Here is a 20,723-nt window from a genome sequence, read left to right on the forward strand (position 1 = left end):
GAGAATCCGAGCGCACAGTTCGAATCCAACACGCTCCAGCATTTTATCTCCCCCACCACTGGACCTTGAGTGTGGTCTGGACGCTAGTCATTCAAATGAGACAATAAACCAAGGTTCCATACGCAGCATGCACTTAGCGCATATGAAAGAACCCATGGCATCAAAAGTGTTGTCCCTGACTTAACACTTGGAGACAGAATTTTGAAAAGAAAGAAAGAAAATAAGGCGGTGTTGCACTGTAGTGAAGTGCTCTCTCTCTGGGGAGAGCAGCCCGAATTCCACACAGAGCAACCTGTTGTGGCAAAAGAGCAACGCAATGCAATGCAATACAATGCAATACAATGCAATGCAGTACGGTGAAAACCACTGACGCATGGCATGGAAACAAAGGAACAGCGTGGGTGAGCTGTGACCTGTGTGTGCAGGTGAGCCTGCTGGAGACACAGCGCCTGTCTATCTCCCTGCAGGAGGCACTGACACAGCGCACACAGCTGGCTGACCGCATCATGACAGGTGAGTGACACAGCTGGCTGACCGCATCATGACAGGTGAGTGACACAGCTGGCTGACCGCATCATGACAGGTGAGTGACACAGCTGGCTGACCACATCATGACGGGTGAGTGACACAGCTGGCTGACCGCATCATGACAGGTGAGTGACACAGGACCGCATCATGACAGGTGAGTGACACAGCTGGCTGACCGCATCATGACAGGTGAGTGACACAGCTGGCTGACCGCATCATGACAGGTGAGTGACACAGCTGGCTGACCACATCATGACAGGTGAGTGACACAGGACCGCATCATGACAGGTGAGCGACACAGCTGGCTGACCGCATCATGACAGGTGAGTGACACAGCTGGCTGACCGCATCATGACAGGTGAGTGACACAGCTGGCTGACCACATCATGACAGGTGAGTGACACAGGACCACATCATGACAGGTGAGTCACACAGCTGGCTGACCGCATCATGACAGGTGAGTGACACAGGACCACATCATGACAGGTGAGTGACACAGCTGGCTGACCACATCATGACAGGTGAGTCACACAGCTGGCTGACGTGAATGCTCAGCCTTCTAGCCCGCCTCCTTCACACTTCAGGAAGAACATCAGAATTTTTTTTATGTATATCTACATACCTGCTATACTCATGTGTTATTTATTCCTTTGAAGGGTATGTGTTTACCACAGATATACGTTTACCACAGGTGTATGCTTACCACAGGTGTTCCATGCTTACCACAGGTGTTCCATGTTTATCACAGGTGACCCCTTGTTTCTCACAGGTGTTCCATGTTTATCACAGGTGACCCCTTGTTTGTCACAGGTGTTCCATGTTTATCACAGGTGACCCTTTGTCACAGGTGTTCCATGCTTACCACAGGTGTTCCATGTTTATCACAGGTGACCCCTTGTTTGTCACAGGTGTTCCATGTTTATCACAGGTGACCCCTTGTTTATCACAGGTGTTCCATGTTTATCAAGGTGACCCCTTGTTTGTCACAGGTGACCCCTTGTTTGTCACAGGTGTTCCATGTTTATCAAGGTGACCCCTTGTTTGTCACAGGTGACCCCTTGTTTATCACAGGTGACCCCTTGTTTGTCACAGGTGACCCCTTGTTTGTCACAGGTGTCCATGTTTATCAAAGGTGACCCCTTGTTTGTCACAGGTGTTCCATGTTTATCACAGGTGACCCCTTGTTTCTCACAGGCGTTCCATGTTTATCACAGGTGACCCCTTGTTTGTCACAGGTGACCCCTTGTTTGTCACAGGTGTTCCATGTTTATCACAGGTGACCCCTTGTTTCTCACAGGCGTTCCATGTTTATCACAGGTGACCCCTTGTTTCTCACAGGCGTTCCATGTTTATCACAGGTGTTCCCTTGTTTATCACAGGTACCTCCATGTTTATTAAAGGTGCCCCATGTTTTCCAACATGTTTATCACAAGTACTCCCAATTATACCACAGTATCTATTAACCTTACCATAACATTAACACACACACACATACACACATACACACACGCACACACACACACACACACACACACACACACACACACACACACACACACACACACACACACACACACACACACACACACACACACATGTATATCTACACGCTATGTGTTGAGGCACGGAGAAGGAGCAGCGACATGAGAGGGAGTCACTGGAAGAACAGAAGAGAGAGGTGCAGAGTCAACTGGAGGCCAGCACTGACATGTACCGTCACCTGGCCCAGCAGCATAGAGCTCTGGTGGGTTCTGTGTGTGTGTGTGTGTGTAGGTGTACGTGTAGGTGTAGGTGTGTGTCTGTGTGTGTAGGTGTAGGTGTGTGTGAGTGTGTCTGTGTGAGTGTGTTTCTGCCTGTCTGTCTATTTGTCTGTTATTGTGTGTGTGTGTGTGAGCGAGAGAGTGTGAGAGAGAGTGCAAGAGGGAGACAGAGAGAGAGACAGAGAGAGCGGTGGACAGGTGTGGGGGTTGCCTGTTCCAGCGGCAGTCCAGCAGCAGACTGGCTGACCAGCTGAAGGAGCTGTACGTTGAGAACGCCGACCTCATCACCCTTCTCCAGCAGTCCGAGGCCAAGCAGCTCGCTGCGCAGCGCCGCAACCACACGCTGCAGCAGCAGTGTCAGGCCTGGCACGACGCTGTGCATCGACTGCTGCAGCAGAAACAGGGCGAGGACCCTCGGTAGTGCGTCCTGTCTCAGTTCTTCCTGCACGGTTAACTGGTCCCGCCGTATGCTGCCTTCCGCCTATTGCTCCAGCGTTAAGTTGACTCTTCAAACTGTTGTTTTTTGTCATCTTTGAACTGAGTGTGAACAATCGATATCACCAGGGAATCGACGTACTGTTTTGATTAACTTCTGGGGAACTTGCTGACGAAGTTTTGTATTAATTCTGTTTCTTTTGTCACAAGTTTTTTTGAAAATGATTACAGCAAGAACGTTTGTGTTTCACTAATCTGCACGTACCAGATATTCCCAGAATAATATATTGATCATGAGAATAGTTAAATCAGTTGCTGTAAACGCTGACAAGTTGGGTATTGTGTGAATAATCTATGCAAAGTGTCATTGTTTTAGTTTTTAAAATATTTGTAAAGAAAATTACTGCTGAAACTTCCCATGCGGAGAAGGTTGTACAAGCTGTAATCCTCACAGTTCTAAATGTGTTAAAGGTTAGAGATTGCTCCAAGTGTTACAGGAGGTTGTACAAGCTGTAATTCTCACAGTTCTGATTGTGTTAAAGGTTAGAGATTGCTCCAAGTGTTACAGGAAGATCACATTGCCAATGGCAAGTGATGCGCTTCTATTGACAGGTCGATTTCCATGTTTTGTCATAAGGCAAAGAATGACGATGTGATGGGATTAAAGTGGTGTTTTGAAGCAGAGGATCCAATGGTTTTCTTGATTTTTTCCTTAAGGCAAAGGAGGATAATATGATGATATTCATGTTGTGTCCTGAGGCAAGGAAAGATGATATGATGAAGATGATGTTAATGTTTTGTCTTTGAAGGAGAGATGTTTGTTCATACCTACTCAGGGTTTATATTTGTAAGAACTGAGACTCAGACTTTATTCTATAATTTTTGGAGGATAATAATGGCATCCATAAAAGTATACTGTGTTCCACTGCTTCCAGCCCCAACTGTGGCCACTGTATCCAATCAAAACGTTTGACACTCTGTATTCTGAATGAGCTGTGATACTTCTTTTTCCATGAGCTGTGATGTATTATTGGTGTCTTGCATTTCGAAGTGTATACGATCCGGTGTGATAAATACTCACTTTTATTGTTGCTTCTTCAACCTCTAGTTGACTGTGTCGTCAACTGTTGCCCAGCAGAGGTGATAATTCTGTCTGCATACTGTGAGGCGCTGTGGCGGTCAGATGTTGATCCGATGTCCAACAGGGATTGAGGCCCTGCAAGGTGTTGTGTCCCTTGGGGAAAGGTACTTCACTCGGATTTTCCTCTCTCCACCCAGGTGTGAATGGATACCTGACTTTGGATGGGGAAGGTTTCAGAAGTTGAATGTGAGGACTGGGCCTTCCTTCCTTCCCTGTGCCAGTCCCCAGACACCATGGGACCTTTACACTTTTTTGTGAACTGTGATAATATCCTTTGACCAGAAAGTGATTACTATTTTGTGAACTGTGATAATATCCACTGACCAGAAGGTGATTACTATTTTGTGAACTGTGATAATATCCTTTGATCAGAATGTGATTGCTATTTTGAATTGATCAACTTATCCAAGACCAAAATATTTTCAAGCTTTTTCTTTTTTGTTTTTCACATCTTTACAACAAAGGTGCATAACCAGAAACCCACATGGAAGTGCTTCAGCCTTATTTGTTGTTTGTAACATTGAATATTTCTGCAGACTTTTACACACACAAAAATTCATATATATCTTTACACTACCTTTCTTAGGTTGCTTTGACACATAAGCTGTCAAATTCATATTGGAAAAAAAAGTTGTGACTGCAACATGATTATTTTGGTTATCTATTTATTTTTTTTATTTTCTGTTTTTTAATTAACCGTAAAAAGCAACAACTGACTGTTCTATTGATAAATGTGTTTATACTCACTTTCATTATTTATTATCCTATTCAATGTTCCCACAAACTTTTCAGGTCATTCCACCCCCACCACTGACCAGTATGACTTGCTGGTGTCCTGCTGGCAAAGTCCGACTGATGATGTGCATTAATTATAAATTTTTGAGGAGTTATTTTGATTGTCCACTTTGAAATACTTCTTCTCTCAAAGGGGCGTCGCACAGAAGGACTGTTCACCAGATTCCTCCGGGTTGTGTACCAATCCTTTGGTCTGCCGTCCATTGAGACAACATTAGAAAGGAATGAATGAACTGATGCTGATACTGAGTGAAGGTGCAGTTTGATCATGTTCTCAGGATCCGATCCTTTACAACGTTGATGCACAAATACATATATATGTATATCTGCCTTGATCCTCAGTGCTTTGGCGATGAAGCAGTGTATTATTTATATGCCTTGGGTTGCTGTGATAGCATAATATGTAATGAGCATTTTATTATATACCCAGAGTCGCCAGTGTGTGTGTGTGTGTGTGTGTGTGTGTGTGTGTAAAAATCAATATTTTATTTTTACGATGGTAAATTGAATATGAAATAACACAACTGCTTCTTTTTTTCTCTCTTTTTTTTCTACATATAGCCATCTACAAGGAAAGAAGAAAATAAAAGAGAAAGTAGATCTGAAAAAAAGTTATACATACAAGAAGTGTGACAACGAAATACACAGATGCATTTCTGTTTCACACACATATATACAACATACATGTTCTTGCACAAATACGCTACCGTCTTTCACACATGTTCCCTCCCTTCAAAGTTTCCATTTGTGAGAGAAAGAGAAGGCTGTCTGTGTCTGTGTGTGCAATGTTGCTTTTGATGGAGTTTGCGAAATGGCAGCTTTTGATTTCATGTAACCACACGATTTTAGAGTGATTAATGAAAAAAAGATGTGATCATGTCAAGTATCACAGTGTGTGAACTGATGTCCAACAAATAACTGAACTGTGAAGTGAAGACGATGATGATGATGATGATGATGATGATATAATAAAGAGTTTTTGAAAGTGCTGTGATTGTGCTCTGGGGCTGAGAGAAAGAAAATGAATGGAGACCCTATTTATGCCCCTTCAGTGATGTCGGGAGAGGGCGCCATAACACAATCGGTCAGGCATTTGCCTTGTGATCTAGTGATCAGTGATGGACTTGTGATACAGTGATCACCAGTGATCAGTGATGGACTTGTGATCCAGTGTTCACCAGTGATGTGTGACTTGTGATCCAGTGTTCACCAGTGATCAGTGATGGACTTGTGATCCAGTGTTCACCAGTGATCAGTGATGGACTTGTGATCCAGTGTTCACCAGTGATCAGTGTGACTTGTGATCCAGTGTTCACCAGAGATCAGTGACGGACTTGTGACCCAGTGTTTACCAGTGATCAGTGATGGACTTGTGACCCAGTGTTCACCAGTGATCAGTGATGGACTTGTGATCCAGTGTTCACCAGTGATCAGTGATGGACTTGTGATCCAGTGTTCACCAGTGATCAGTGTGACTTGTGATCCAGTGTTCACCAGAGATCAGTGATGGACTTGTGATCCAGTGTTCACTAGTGATCAGTGATGGACGTGTGATCCAGTGTTCACCAGTGATCAGTGATGGACGTGTGATCGAGTGTTCACAGAGATCAGTGATGTACTTGTGATCGAGTGTTCACCAGTGATCAGTGATGGACTTGTGATCGAGTGTTCACCAGTGATCAGTGATGGACTTGTGATACAGTGTTCACAGTGATCAGTGATGGACTTGTGACCCAGTGTTCACCAGTGATCAGTGTGACCTGTGACCCAGTGTTCACCAGTGATCAGTGATGGACTTGTGATCGAGTGTTCACCAGTGATCAGTGTGACCTGTGACCCAGTGTTCACCAGTGATCAGTGATGGACTTGTGATCGAGCGTTCACCAGTGATGAGTGATGGACTTATGATCCAGTGTTCACCAGTGATCAGTGTGACTTGTGATCCAGTGTTCACCAGAGATCAGTGTGACATGTGATCCAGTGTTCACCAGTGATCAGTGATGGACTGGTGATCCAGTGTTCACCAGTGATCAGTGATGGACTTGTGATCCAGTGTTCACTAGTGATCAGTGATGGACTTGTGATCCAGTGTTCTCCAGTGATCAGTGAAGGACTTGTGATCCAGTGTTCACCAGTGATCAGTGATGGACTGGTGATCCAGTGTTCACCAGTGATCGGGGTTCAAAGCCTTTCTTCAGCACGGCAAACTATTGTTCCTTAGGAAAGACACTTTCCTTCCACTCTTCCCACTCCACCCAGGTGTGAAAAGGTACCTGACTTCGGTAGGGAATTGTTCAAAGTGCTGGAAGGAAAGGATTGGGCCTCGCCTTCCTGTGCCCAGTCGTAGACACAGTGAATTTAAAATCAGAAAAAAGGCTAAAGGCCTCAGTAGGTTCGAACCCGCTTCTCAAGGGTTTTAGAGTTATGCATGCGTGTGAATGACTGGTGTGAAAGCGCTTAGATTTGTCTCTGCACAAGATTCAGCGCTATATAGATACTATCATTATTTACTTCAGGACTGAGTCACCTTTTCTGGGAGGCGTTTTAACCACTGAGCCATTCTACGCCTTGTTTGAGTAGCGGGGAAATTTAATCCTTATGAGGTTTACTTTCATTCCTCCTCGACCAGATCCAGCTGGAACTCTTTTCTGCTGCTTCTGCCTTTGCCTTGAGAGCCCATGTCCTCTCTCTGCCTGAAATCGACAGCTGTTTCATGAGGCTGTAGGCAGATGCGCCCACAAACCCTCTTGCACCAATCTCTATGGCGAGGACTTTGGCTTGGAAGCCAGATTCTCTCAGGCTAAACTAGCATACTTCTCGGTCTTGTAGATGTGGGCTTCCTCCATTCTGTTTTTGTATGGCACAGTGAGCTCAATCAGAATCGCTTGTTTCGTTGCCTTGGAGTGGAGTACTATGTCAGGTCTCATGCCACTCTTGCTGATGATTTCCGGGCGTTTCTTCACCCCTGGTAGGTCAGCTGTGCATTCCCAATCTTCGGCACCATCAAGCAGCCCACGTTTCCATGCTTTGGAAACTTTGGATGCTGTTCCTGGCCAGACGTCATTGCCTTCTGCCGAGCGGAACTCTACTGGAGGTTGGTGCTCCTTGGACAGTGCTCACCACGTGTGCAATTTCTTTTAGCACTTGGTTGTGCCTCAATGTACATCGTCCTTGGCTCAACGCTGCTTTGCATGAGCTGACATGTCCCACTTGATAATGTAGATGGCAGAATTCTATTTTATAAAAAAAAAGGGGAAAAAAGAAAGGAAAAAAGCTGCTCCTGTTATCGCTGAAACACTGATATGCGTGCATAGTAACTTATGTGTGTCCAAAAATCAGATTCCAAAGGTTATTTGAAATTGCTAAACTTATACCTGTTTATAAGAATGGTAACCGCTCTGATCCCTCAAATTTTAGACCAATTTCCATATTATCTATACTGTCTAAATCCTTAGAGAATCATTTAAAGAAATATATCCTAAAACATTTCGACGAATTCAGTCTATTTCACCCAAATCAATCAGGATTTAGGCCTAACCACTCCTGCCATACAGCACTCACCAACTTAATTGACCAGTGGTTTACTAACATCAATGATAACGAAATCACGGGTGTTTTTTTTTTTTTTAGATTTTGCTAAGGCATTCGATATTCATTTCAATTCAGTTCAGTTCAAAATACTTTATTGTTTGCTTCAACCAAAACATAAAATTCTCTTTAGGCTCACTTAAAATAAAATAAAATACCCGTCAGCAAAAATCAAAGAGAAAAAACAAACAACTGACACACCCTTCACTGATCACCATGCACACATTAATTATTATGTAAAAAGAAAAACATGTGGGTAAGATACTATTACATTATGATTTAGAGTGTAACAACTGTGTGTGTGTTGCGTGTGTGTGTTGCGTGTGCATGCATCGTTATGTGCGTGTGTGAGAGTGTGTGCGCGCGCATGTGAAGGTTTCAATCATTATAAAATGGAGAATATTCAGTAAGTAAGATGATTATAACATTTAAAAAGACAAATGCACATCGACAAATAAAACCGAAAAACGAATGAGCAACTGGCACACCCTTCCTTGATCACAACGTACATTTGAACTAACATGTAAAAAGAAAACATTCAGGTAAGAAAACAAAAATTACATTGTAAGATAAAGTGAAACATTTCACTGATATGAAAAGAAAATATTCAGTAAGATAACTATAACATTTAAGAATATGAAATCACAGTTGAAAGGTCAAAACCGCCACCAAGACTAAAAGCATGTAAAGCCCCTTTCACGCCACTCTGCGGCAAAACAATAACACTGAGCACGCACACACATACACACACACACACAACACACACGCGCGCGCGCGCGCGCGCGCTTCTCTCCTCACTCCCTCCCCTCACTTCTTTCCTTACACGCATGCATGAATACCTATGGGGAAGAAAGACAACTGTCATCATAACAATAAACAAATCACAGGCAATGGACTGAAAATATTATTTGAGCGAATCATTTATCACAGCAACAGCAGAGGGGGCAAATGATTTTTTGTACACATTCTTCTTTGCAAGAGGGATTTTACATCGTCTACCAGAAGGGAGTTTCTGAAAGACAGAGTTAAGTGGATGAGTGGAATCATTAAAAATTTGAAATGCTTTTTTTGCTTAGAGTGGATTGGTATCGGGTGTTCAGTTGTTGCTGGGGCTGGGTTATGATTTTGCTGGCCAGGTTTACAACTCGTCCTAATTTTGTCTTTAACTTCACAGTCAGATTGCCAAACCAGACTACAATACTGAAAGCCATGACACTTTCTATCAGACTTATGTACACCAGCTCGAGTATGTGTGGACTAACATTAAAACTTCTTAATTTTCGCAGTAAAAAGAGTCTCTGGTGCGCTTTCTTAGCAGTGGCATCAACATGTTCACTGAATGTGAGACTGTGGTCAACTATAGTCCCTAGATATTTAAAACTGTCCACTATTTCCACTTGTTTCTGATCTATTATGACTGGATTTTGTGTGTGTGTGTGTGTGTCCCTTTCACTGCCTAAAATAAGTTCGTTTGTTTTCTCCACGTTCAGTTCGAGAAAGTTATCCTTTAAGAAAGAGTTTATGACACTAATTTCTAAAAAATAAATAATAAATAATAAAAAACAAAATAAAAAAAAACCTGTGAAATTGAAAACTCGTCTTTTAAAAGACCTACTAAATCCATGTCGTCAGCATATTTTACAAGATTGAGAAAAAGGTCTGAGCACCTGATGTCGTTAATGTAGAGGGAGAAAAGCAAAGGGGATAAAACACAGCCCTACGGAACTCCAGTATTCACAGTAATATTTTCAGACAATATGGGCCAGCCAGAACTGACATTCAGACAAAAATGCTGTGGCCGATCGCATAAAAACTGTTGTATCCATAAAATAAGGTCAGCTGTTACATCTAGGTCTATAAGCTTCCTCACTCACTAAAATATGATGTTGAATAGTATTAAAAGCAGCAGACATATCCATAAACAGTACCCTAAAAGATGTTCCAGAATTGCCCAAATGACGTGCGATTAGATCAATTAAAGAAATTGTTGCATCATCAACACCTCGTCTAGCCCTGTACGCAAACTTTAATGGATCCATGCGATCAGCTACACATTTCAGCAAGTGTCCACAGACACCTCTTTCCATACATTTAGCAATGACAAATGTGAGAGCCACTGGGCGGAAATCTTTCATTTGGACAGCACCAGAGAACTTTGGCAATGGAACAATAGTTGTCATCTTTCATAAGCGGAGTATGAAATGATTATCTAAAAGAAACTAAAAAAAACACGTGTAAAAACTGGATCAAGCTGGTTGGCACAAACTTTCAACACGCGATCTGACAAGCCGTCTGGTCCGGGCGCTTTGTTTGGGTTGACACGTGAAAAACACCTCGTCACCTCAGCTGTGTCCAATTCCACAGGACAAGAGACAAGTCTGACTGACATAGCTCATCACACTGTGCACGGAAATCATGCCTGTTAAACCTTGCATAAAACCTGTTCAACACGATATTATTGATCACAATCTTCTCCTCAGGAAACTAAAAACTTACGGGTTATCTCAAAATACTTTAGAGCTTATATCTTCGTTTTTGTCCCACAAAAAGCAAATGGTTTCCGTTGAAATATCCGAATCCCAACTTTTACCTATCAGTTACGGCGTACCCCAAGGTTCTGTTTTCGGACCTATATTATTTTCTATTTATATTAATGACCTACCCTTATACATTGAACCATATTGCGAGTTATTTGCAGATGATATAACAATACATACAAAGCATCATACAATAGAAAAAGTATCTCTCACTCTGCAACAAAGTATTAATGATATTCTAAATTGGTCTGAACTTAATCATATGTGCTTACATCCGAATAAGACGAAATACATTATTATTACCACGAGACATTAAAGGCGAAAAGGCGAAATGATTGAAGAAGTCAGTCATCATAGAGTTATAGGCCTTGTTGTGGACAATAACCTATCATGGTCACAACATATAAAGATGACATGCAAAACTTTTTCGAAAAAGATTCATCAACTATCTAGAATAAGACATTTCTTAAACATGCACTCTCGGAAATATTTTTTCATGATTACATAGAAAAACTACATAATTATAGATTATGCATCAACAATATGGGAGTCTGCCAGTAAAAATATTCTCAAACAATTTATGAATTCAGTTGCATAGAAGAGCTGTAAAGCTCATACTTCTGAAATCTTCTTCATTAACTGTCTCTGACTACAACAACTTGGGTATACTGCCATTGAAATGGAAGCTCATTCATAATAAGCCGCTTTTTATGTTCAAGATAATGTCTGGTTTTGCTCCTCCATGTCTAAAACAACGATTCGTCACAAACACGTTCCGTGATATCAACAAGATCATGGCGCAGCTGCCTAGAATTGATTTATTTAAATCTAGTCTCACTTACTCTGGTGGATGTCTCTGGAACAACATTATATTTATATTATATGTCAGGTCAGGTCATTAGATCTGCTACTGGTAACCTGTAATCCAGTACAACCTGTTCAGGGTCGGGTTGCCGACGACTAAACCGGCACTCCCACCACTCCCTTCTGGGACTGGTGAGGCGGGTGGCTAGACACCCTTATGGAGATCCATAAAAGGGCGTCGGCTCAGGAGAGCCACCGACGGCCATCTAGCTCCACCGTGCTGTGTGCATGCCACACGCAGTTGGCCCCCGGGGTGTGTCTACCCATGCATGCGAAGTCTGGATCCGGCAGAATCTGCGGAAGAAACCTATCGGTTCAACGGAGAGGAAGGCGGTTACAGCAACGCACTGTGGAGTGCAGAGAGCAAGATGAGACACCGAAAGGATATCTTGGTCATCCACTGCATCCGTGCTCATCCTCCAGTCGTCTCGACTTAGTCTTGCCACTGGAAATTGGTGGACCCGGACGAGAGAGTGAGGTCGACGTTGCGCAACTCCTCTTCACTTTAAACAAACTCATCGCGCAAGTCATCAGTCATCCAAAATGACCTTTCATCCTTCATCATTTCATCACCCCCAAGTCCTGTGGCGACAGGCGAGCGACGAAACGACAGGTGTGGGTACACTGGCAGTCGCAGCCGCAGACCTGCACGCAGGCGGCTCAGGCCATAGGGTCGTTCTTCGTCGACAGGAGCAGCGATGGAGCTCGGCAGCCGTCTGAGCGTCTGAGCAGCCCTCTTTAGGAATGCACTGCTCACCTCCCTGGCATGAGGAAGGGGCTAGAAAAGGTGCCCTAAAAATTGCCTGCTCCATATCACCCTGGCCAGCATACCGCGGCTGGCGGGGACCCTACATCAGCGGTCGAAACAAAGAGAAAGAAAAGAAAAAAGCAAGGATCGTTCCTCTCACCATTGGTGCTTGGAACATAAGGACTCTCCTGGACAGAGATAACGCGGACAGACCCCAAAGGAGAACAGCACTAGTTGCATCCGAACTCGCCAGATACAATATCGACATCGCAGCCTTGAGTGAGACTCGGCTTGCAGGCGAAGGCGAGCTCTGTGAACGGGGATCTGGTTACACCTTCTTCTGGAGTGGACGAGGAAGCGAAGAGCGACGTGAGGCTGGTGTTGGTTTTGCAGTAAAAACAGCACTTGTCAGCAAGCTAGCTGGAATCCCAAAGGGAGTCAACGATAGGCTTATGACCATGAAACTCCCACTGGCATCTGGCCAGAAGCACCTCACCATTGTCAGTGCCTACGCCCCAACCATGACCAACCCGGATGAAGTGAAGGCGAAGTTCTACGAGGACCTTCACTCTGTCATTGCTGCCATCCCTAAAGCAGACAAGCTCATCATTCTTGGGGACTTCAATGCTAGAGTTGGCTCTGACTACATCTCCTGGGATGGAGTGATTGGAAAGCACGGTGTGGGCCACTGCAACCCAAATGGATTGCTTTTGCTTCAGACATGTGCAGAGCACGAACTGCTGATAACCAACACAGTTTTCTGCCTCCCTACCCGTAACAGGACGTCATGGATGCACCCTCGCTCAAAGCATTGGCATCTCATCGATTATGTCATCGTCAGGAAAAGGGATAGGCAAGATGTACGTGTAACAAAGACCATGTGCGGCGCCGAGTGTTGGACAGACCATCGCCTTGTAGTCTCGAAGCTGAATATTCGAATCCAGCCCAAGAGACGCCCCCAAGGCCAGAAGGCTCCAAAACGGCTCAACATCGCTAAGCTGAAAAACATCACCATCAAACAGTCCTTTGTGGAGCTGCTGGAAGATCGTCTGGAATCCGCCTCTCTGAACAACCAGAATGTGGAGTCTGACTGGAGGACCCTGCGTGAGCTGATCTATAGTACAGCTTCAGAGACCCTGGGACCCATGATCAGAAAGCACAAAGACTGGTTTGATGAAAACTGTGATGAAATCAAGCAGCTTCTGGGTGAGAAACGCCGTCTGCATCAAGCCCACCTGAGCAACCCAAAATCCACATCAAAAAAGGATGCGTACAATGCCATCCGCAGGACTGTTCAGCAAAAGTTACGCCAGATGCAGGATAAGTGGCTGAGTGACAAAGCTGATGAGATCCAGGGATATGCTGACAGGCACGATATGAAGAGGTTCTATGATGCCTTAAAAGAAGTCTACGGCCCCACATCCTCAGGATCATCCCCCCTCCTCAGTGCAGATGGGAATACCTTGATCACCGAGAAGGAGAACATTCTCGAACGATGGGCTGAGCACTTCAACAGTGTCTTAAATCGCCCTTCCTCCATAAATGATGAAGCCATAGACCGTCTCCCACAAGTCCCCACCAACGAAGCACTGGACGATCCGCCAACACTTCTTGTGACCCAGAAAGCAATCCGTCTGCTATCCAGTGGCAAAGCACCTGGCTCAGACTCCATACCAGCAGAGGTCTACAAGGATGGAGGCACTGTGCTGACTGGGAAGCTTCATCAGCTGTACTCACTCATGTGGAAAGAAGAGACGATCCCCCAGGATTTCAAAGATGCATCTATCATTCACTTGTACAAGCGAAAGGGGAACCGGCAAGCCTGTGATAACCATCGGGGCATTTCCTTGCTCTCCACCGCAGGCAAGATACTTGCCAGGATCCTACTAAACCGCCTCACAGCACACCTTGACCAAGGTCATTTGCCTGAGAGCCAATGTGGATTCCGGAAAGAGCGCGGAACCACGGACATGGTGTTTGCTGCAAGGCAGCTGCAAGAGAAATGTCAGGAGCAAAATGCTGATCTGTTCTCCACCTATGTTGACCTCACTAAGGCCTTTGACACCGTGAGTAGAGAGGGACTGTGGAAGATCATGGCCAAGTACGGATGCCCTCGGAAATTTATTTCCTTGGTCAGCCAATTCCATGAAGGCATGCAGGCTCGAGTCCAGGACAATGGCGAAACATCTGCTCCTTTTGCTGTCACAAATGGTGTCAAGCAAGGCTGCGTCCTGGCTCCAACGCTGTTCAGCCTCATGTTCTCTGCAATGCTTACTGATGCCTTCAGAGATGGCGATGTTGGAATCTGCCTAAAGTACCGAACAGATGGCAAGCTGTTTAACCTCAGAAGGCTTCAAGCAAAAACGAAGGTCATGACAGACATCATCAGAGACTTTTTGTTTGCTGATGACTGTGCCCTCAACGCTGGATCTGAAGCTGACATGCAACTCAGCGTCGACAAGTTTGCCACTGCCAGCAGGAACTTCGGCCTTACCATCAGCACGAGGAAAACTGAAGTTCTCCATCAGCCAGCCCCAGGGAAACCCTACGTTAAGCCCAACATCACAGTCAACGGTCAGAGACTCAGTGCGGTGGAGCGGTTCACATACCTTGGCAGCACACTGTCACGAAATGCGACCATCGACGATGAAGTGAATGTCAGGATTGCAAGAGCAAGTGCAACTTTTGGTAGACTCAGTGCAAATGTCTGGAACAGAAGAGGCATTAGTCTTGAGACCAAGCTAAAGGTCTACAGAGCAGTAGTTCTCCCCACACTACTGTACAGCTGCGAAACTTGGACAGTGTACCAACGACATGCCAAGAAGCTGAACCACTTCCACACAACATGCCTCAGGAAGCTACTGAACATCAAGTGGCAAGACAGGACCCCAGACACAGAGGTGCTCGCAAAAGCCACCCTTCCCAGCATCTTCACCATCCTGATGCAGTCCCAACTTCGCTGGGCTGGACACGTGGCACGCATGCCAGACCATCGGCTGCCCAAAAGGCTCTTCTATGGCGAGCTGCAACAAGGGAAGAGATCACACGGAGGTCAGAAGAAGCGCTTCAGAGATACTCTGAAAGTCTCTCTGAAAGCGTTTGATATCAACCCTGACTCCTGGGAGGAATCTGCAGTGGACCGTAACAAATGGCGCGCTGCTGTGCACAAAGGCGCCAAGTTGTGCGAGGCCAACAGGACTGCTGCAGCTGTTCAGAAGAGGCAGGCCAGAAAGTCACGGGCAAACAAGCTCCCTGACAATGATATGCCTGTCTTTGTCTGCCCCAACTGTCAGCGAACATTTCGTGCGCAGATTGGACTATTCAGCCATCTGCGCACTCACAGATAGACTCATGAGCATCCTTCCCCCCACCCCACCACCACCCTCCCCCCATCCCCCGTCTGGATGACAACGATGGTCATCATCGATCTCGATGGACACACCACCATATTTAGTTTCAATGTTCATACAAGTCTCAATGTTTTGTTGTTGTTGTTGTTGTTTTTAATTAAAAACTGTATCATGACTATCTGATGGAATACTTTGCTAATTACATTTAGAAATCCAGTAGCTGATGGAAAAATTTGCTCTCTCTGGATATGAATTAAGTAATGTCATATGATGATACTGTTCTCAAAGATGTCTCCCTCCCTCCTTCCCTTGTGTCGAGATCTGTATGTGTCCGTCTGTCCGAGTCTGTCTTTCCATTCTCCACTTTTCTCCACGTGTATACGTTACTCTAAAGAGTATGTTTGCGTTTGTGTGTATGATTTTCATGTAGTCCTTCCATGATTTATAATGAATGTGATGCTATGATTTTTTTTCTTTTCCCGGTTAATCCTATGTGATGTTATTTGCAATCTATTTATTTACGTTTTTTCCCATTGTTCTCCTTTTGAGGGCTGGATGAAAAAAAAGTATTGTTGCTCATTCTATTACCCTCAGTAATAAAATTCATTCAAAATTCTCTCTCTCGGTCAGGGCAGCGAGGTCGAGCATTCGGTTGACAGCATAAACGAGCACGTGTAAGAGCGTGAAAATGTAAACAAACCCTTTTCTTTTTTTGTTGTGGAATGTGCATGGTTTGCTATCAAAAATTGTTGATCCTGATTTCGTTTCATTTGTTTGTGGATTTGATTTCGTTTGTTTAGTTGAAACTTTTATGGAGGATTACCAGTTTGATGTTTTTGCAGGATATACACCTTTTTATATATATATATTTATAAATCTGCAGTAAAATTCACTAGACAGGGGAGACGATCAGGGGGATTACTTTGCTTGGTAAGAAATGAAACCGTTGCCCATGTTAAACATGTTGTCATTGATTACATTAACGTATGTATATTTTTGATTGACAAAGAGTTATTTGGAATAGATAAGGATGTCCTTTATGTGTGTTCATACGTACCTCCAGAAGGTTCTCCGTTTTATGTTCATTTTGAAATTGACAATAGAATAAAAGTGCTTGAAGACTGACCGATTTATTGTTGGAGAAAGACGTATACGTTATTCTAAATGGGGATTTGAATAGCAGAACATCTAACATTTCTCAAGATCATACTGTAGAAGATATCTTTGACGTGCAACAACGTAGCCAATCTCTTAGTACTACTCGTTCTTCTAATGATCGTAATTTAAATAGTTATAGGAAATTATTACTGAACATGTGCACTGCATTAGGTTTGAATATTTTGAATGGCATGTGTAAAGGCGACCTTGAAGGTTGTTATATATATATATCTGATTCAGGGTGCAGTGTTATTTATTATTTTATCTTATCAAATGAACTTTTTACAATGTTGTTTGACCCATGTGAATTATCTGTTATTGAACGAATTGACTCTCACCGTTCACCAGTGACAATGCGAGTTGTTTTTCCAAATGAAAACCAGTGTGTTGTTAATGACGATGATAACTATTATGCTTCATATAGATTTGTATGGAATGATGAATATGTCCATTTATATACTTCCACTTTATGTAGTGAAGACATGAGGATGAAAATAGACACGGCTATTGGTTTAATCGATACTGATTTTAATAAAGCTCTTAGAATGTTTAATGATTGTAGTAGAGAAAGTGCAGACTGCATGAAGAAACGTGAATCTTTCAATAACGATAAGAAAACAAACAATTGGTTTGATCAGGAATGTGCTCATGCTAAAAGAAAAACGAGAAGACTGTTACGTAAATGTCGTCGTACCCTAAAAATCGAGGATAGTAATGAATATTTAATTTGCAAACGTGAGTATAATTATCTACTTAAGAGAAAGAAGAAACATTATGATAGATCTATGTTAGATAAACTTACAACGACAGTTAATAACCAAATAGAATTTTGGGATGTTGTTCGCGGCGCGTCGTTTAAAAGAAAACAATATAGGAATAACATTTCAGTTGACGTGTGGTTGCAGCATTTTCAAGCTTTGTTAGAACAGGACGTTGATAGTGTTCTATACGATGACAGGCCTGATGTTCAGTCAGAGGACTATATGAATCGTCCGATCTCTAAAGAAGAAACATTACTTGCTTTTAGAAAATTAAAACGTCGAAAGGCAGCTGGTCCTGATGACATAATTGCTGAATTATTTCAGAACTCGAATGACCAGGCAGTGCATTTTTTCTTTAAAATGTTTAATAAACGTTTTGATCATGGCATATTTCCAGATGATTGGACTGAATCTGTGATTCACCCAATCTTTAAGAAAGGCGATATTAATGACCCAAACAATTACAGAGGCATTTCTTTGACTGATGTTAGCAGTAAACTATTCGGAATAATCATCAATAACAGGTGACAAGAGTGGGTGGAAGTGATTTTCAAGCTGGGTTTAAAAGGGGATACTCTATAGTCGACCACATGTTCACTTTGTTAGCCACAGTACAAAAACAATTTTCATCAATCGTAAACTATATGTAGCGTTTATAGACTTTGAAAAGGCTTTTGATTCCATAAACAGAAACCTTCTCTGGCCAGTTCTCTTAAAAATGGTATAACAGGTAAACTGTATAGATGTGTTAGAAGTATGTATGATGTTGTCAAAGCAAGAGTACGGTGTGGCGCTAGATTGACAGACTATATTTCATGTACATCTGGAGTCAAACAAGGTGATGCATCTAGCCCAGTTCTTTTTTCTTTGTTTATAAATGAACTATCAATAGAAGTAATTAATAATGGTAGGCATGGTGCCATGTTTTTACTTGATGCATTTGAATTGTTTATGTTTTTTTTGTTTTTTGTTTTTTGTTGGCTGATGGTGTTGTTCTGATTTCAGAGACTGTTGTAGGATTACAAACACAATTGAATAGTCTACAGCGTGCAGCTACATCTCTACAGTTAAAAGTAAATATGTCTCAAAGCAATATTATTGTATTTCGGAAGGGTGGATATTTAAGTGTAAGAGAACGATGGCTTTATGATGGTGAGACGATGCCTGTTGTTAACGTTTATAAGTATCTAGGAATTCTGTTTTCTACCCGTTTGAGTTTTGTTTCTGCATGCAAGGAACTAGCAAGTAAAGCAAAAAATGCTTTGATCCGTGTTATGAAAAGGTTATATACTTTGAACGATAATTCATTCCACTTGTTTATTAAGCTGTTTGATTGTCAAATACAACCAATAGTACAATATGGATCTGAGATATGAGGTCTAGATAATGCTGTTTTACATTGTGAGTCTGTCCATTTATTGGCTTTGAAGAAATTTTTAGGAGCAGATATGCGAACACCGAATGATCTAGTCTATGGCGAAACAAATCGCTACCTAATATATGTAAACTCTGCTGTAAATTGTATTCGATATTGGCTTAAACTGTTGCAAATGGGGGATAATAGAATACCGTATAAAGCCTATAAGATATTACATGATTTAGATAGAAAGGGAAAAAAATAACTGGGTAACGAAGGTTCGTCTTTGTTCGAATATGTAGATGGAACAGGGTGTTGGTAGCGTTAATGGCTTTATATCTGTTTTTCGCCAAAGGCTTATTGATTGTAGATGACAAACATGGTATAGTCACATTTGTACCAGTGATAGATTTGATATGTATAGAACATTCTGTAATATACCTGATTTGAAACCTTATCTGCTGTTAGATATAGACAGGCATCTGAAACGTGTAACTACAAGATTTAGACTAGGTATATCAGAATTGACAGTGCATCACTTTAGATACAGAAGTTTTTGTGCAAATGATTTAGTCTGTCCTTTATGTCATGAAGCCCAAGAAAACGAGGTGCACTTTGTTCTTTGCTGCCCAGCACTAAAATATGTACGTCAAATGTTTATAAAACCTGAGTACTAAAGCATCCCTCTCTGTTCAAGTTGAATTTGTTAATGTCGTCAAGCAATATCAATGACGTGCATAATTTTTCGGTATTCTTATATAAGGCATTCAAATTAAGAGAAATTGTTAGTTCGTAAAACAGTTATTGCATTTTTTGTTGTCTATATATTTACACGGATACAATGCACGGTTTGTTGTCTATATCAATGCTTATTTGTTTATGTGTTTTCGTTATAGTTATCTATATCGGGAAAACCCCTTCTTACTTTAACAGTATCAGTATCAGTAGCTCAAGGAGGCGTCACCGCGTTCGGTCAAATCCATATACGCTACACCACATCTGCCAAGCAGATGCCTGACCAGCAGCGTAACCGAACGCGCTTAGTCAGGCCTTGAGGGAAAAAAAATCAAGAAAATCTTACTTTAAAAAAAAAAGAAAAAAAAAGGCATATTAATAGCTGTTACGCTCACATTGAATGGCTGACTTGTCTTGGCAACAAGTGACTGCTGACGACAGACGTCTGTTTCCGTCCGTGACTTGTCTTCCTGGCAACAAGTGACTGCTGACGACAGACGTATGTTTCCGTCCGTGTTGCTGACCTAACACTGGCCGTGGCAGTCAATGCTTACTTTCAACTGGTCTATAGACCAAGACTAAGCACAGTTAACTTGACGAGTCTGATCTGCTGCCGATCTCCATGTTTTGCCCGACTGACCAACATATCAACAGGTAATATATACTATCTTATCACGCTATGAAAAAAAAAAATTGAAAAAAAGCTAATTGGGGAGAGAAAGGTTAAAGATTTAATGATTTTGATTTCATCTCTTTTATAATTAATTCTATTCACTTGCTTACTTATTTCCTGTGTTCTTGAGACTGTTTTTGACAAGGGTCATTGTTGTTATTATTTCTGTGCATTGGGAATTTCCGTTGGTACAGAAAGCGTTAATATTTTGTATAATAAATGGGTGGAGATCATGGTTTTGGCCATGATACTACGTATGAGAACAGAAAGTAAAAGACATAGACATTAACAGT

The 20,723-nt window shown here is 42.6% G+C and overlaps 2 protein-coding genes across 5 annotated transcripts in view; both read left to right on the plus strand.

The window, feature by feature from the left end:
• Positions 1 to 5,611, plus strand: part of LOC143280938 (uncharacterized) — a 110,224-nt gene extending 104,613 nt beyond the window's left edge. For all 3 annotated transcript variants that reach the window (XM_076585740.1, XM_076585742.1, XM_076585741.1), the window contains 3 exons: positions 426 to 513; positions 2,151 to 2,272; positions 2,509 to 5,611. In XM_076585740.1, coding sequence (XP_076441855.1) covers positions 426 to 513; positions 2,151 to 2,272; positions 2,509 to 2,709 — 411 coding nt within the window. In that variant the 3' untranslated portion in view covers positions 2,710 to 5,611. The remainder of the gene's footprint in view (positions 1 to 425; positions 514 to 2,150; positions 2,273 to 2,508) is intronic.
• Positions 5,612 to 20,245: 14,634 nt separating this feature from the next.
• LOC143280940 (TNF receptor-associated factor 3-like) overlaps positions 20,246 to 20,723 on the plus strand; it is a 61,359-nt gene continuing 60,881 nt past the window's right edge. Inside the window, exon 1 of one of the 2 annotated variants that reach the window (XM_076585750.1) lies at positions 20,246 to 20,411. The gene's annotated coding sequence lies outside the window, so the exon portion shown is untranslated. The remainder of the gene's footprint in view (positions 20,412 to 20,723) is intronic. The other variant, XM_076585748.1, reaches the window with a different exon arrangement.

The sequence above is a fragment of the Babylonia areolata genome, chromosome 4 (assembly GCF_041734735.1).
Source record: "Babylonia areolata isolate BAREFJ2019XMU chromosome 4, ASM4173473v1, whole genome shotgun sequence".
In the NCBI taxonomy this organism is placed as follows: Eukaryota; Metazoa; Mollusca; class Gastropoda; order Neogastropoda; family Buccinidae; genus Babylonia; species Babylonia areolata.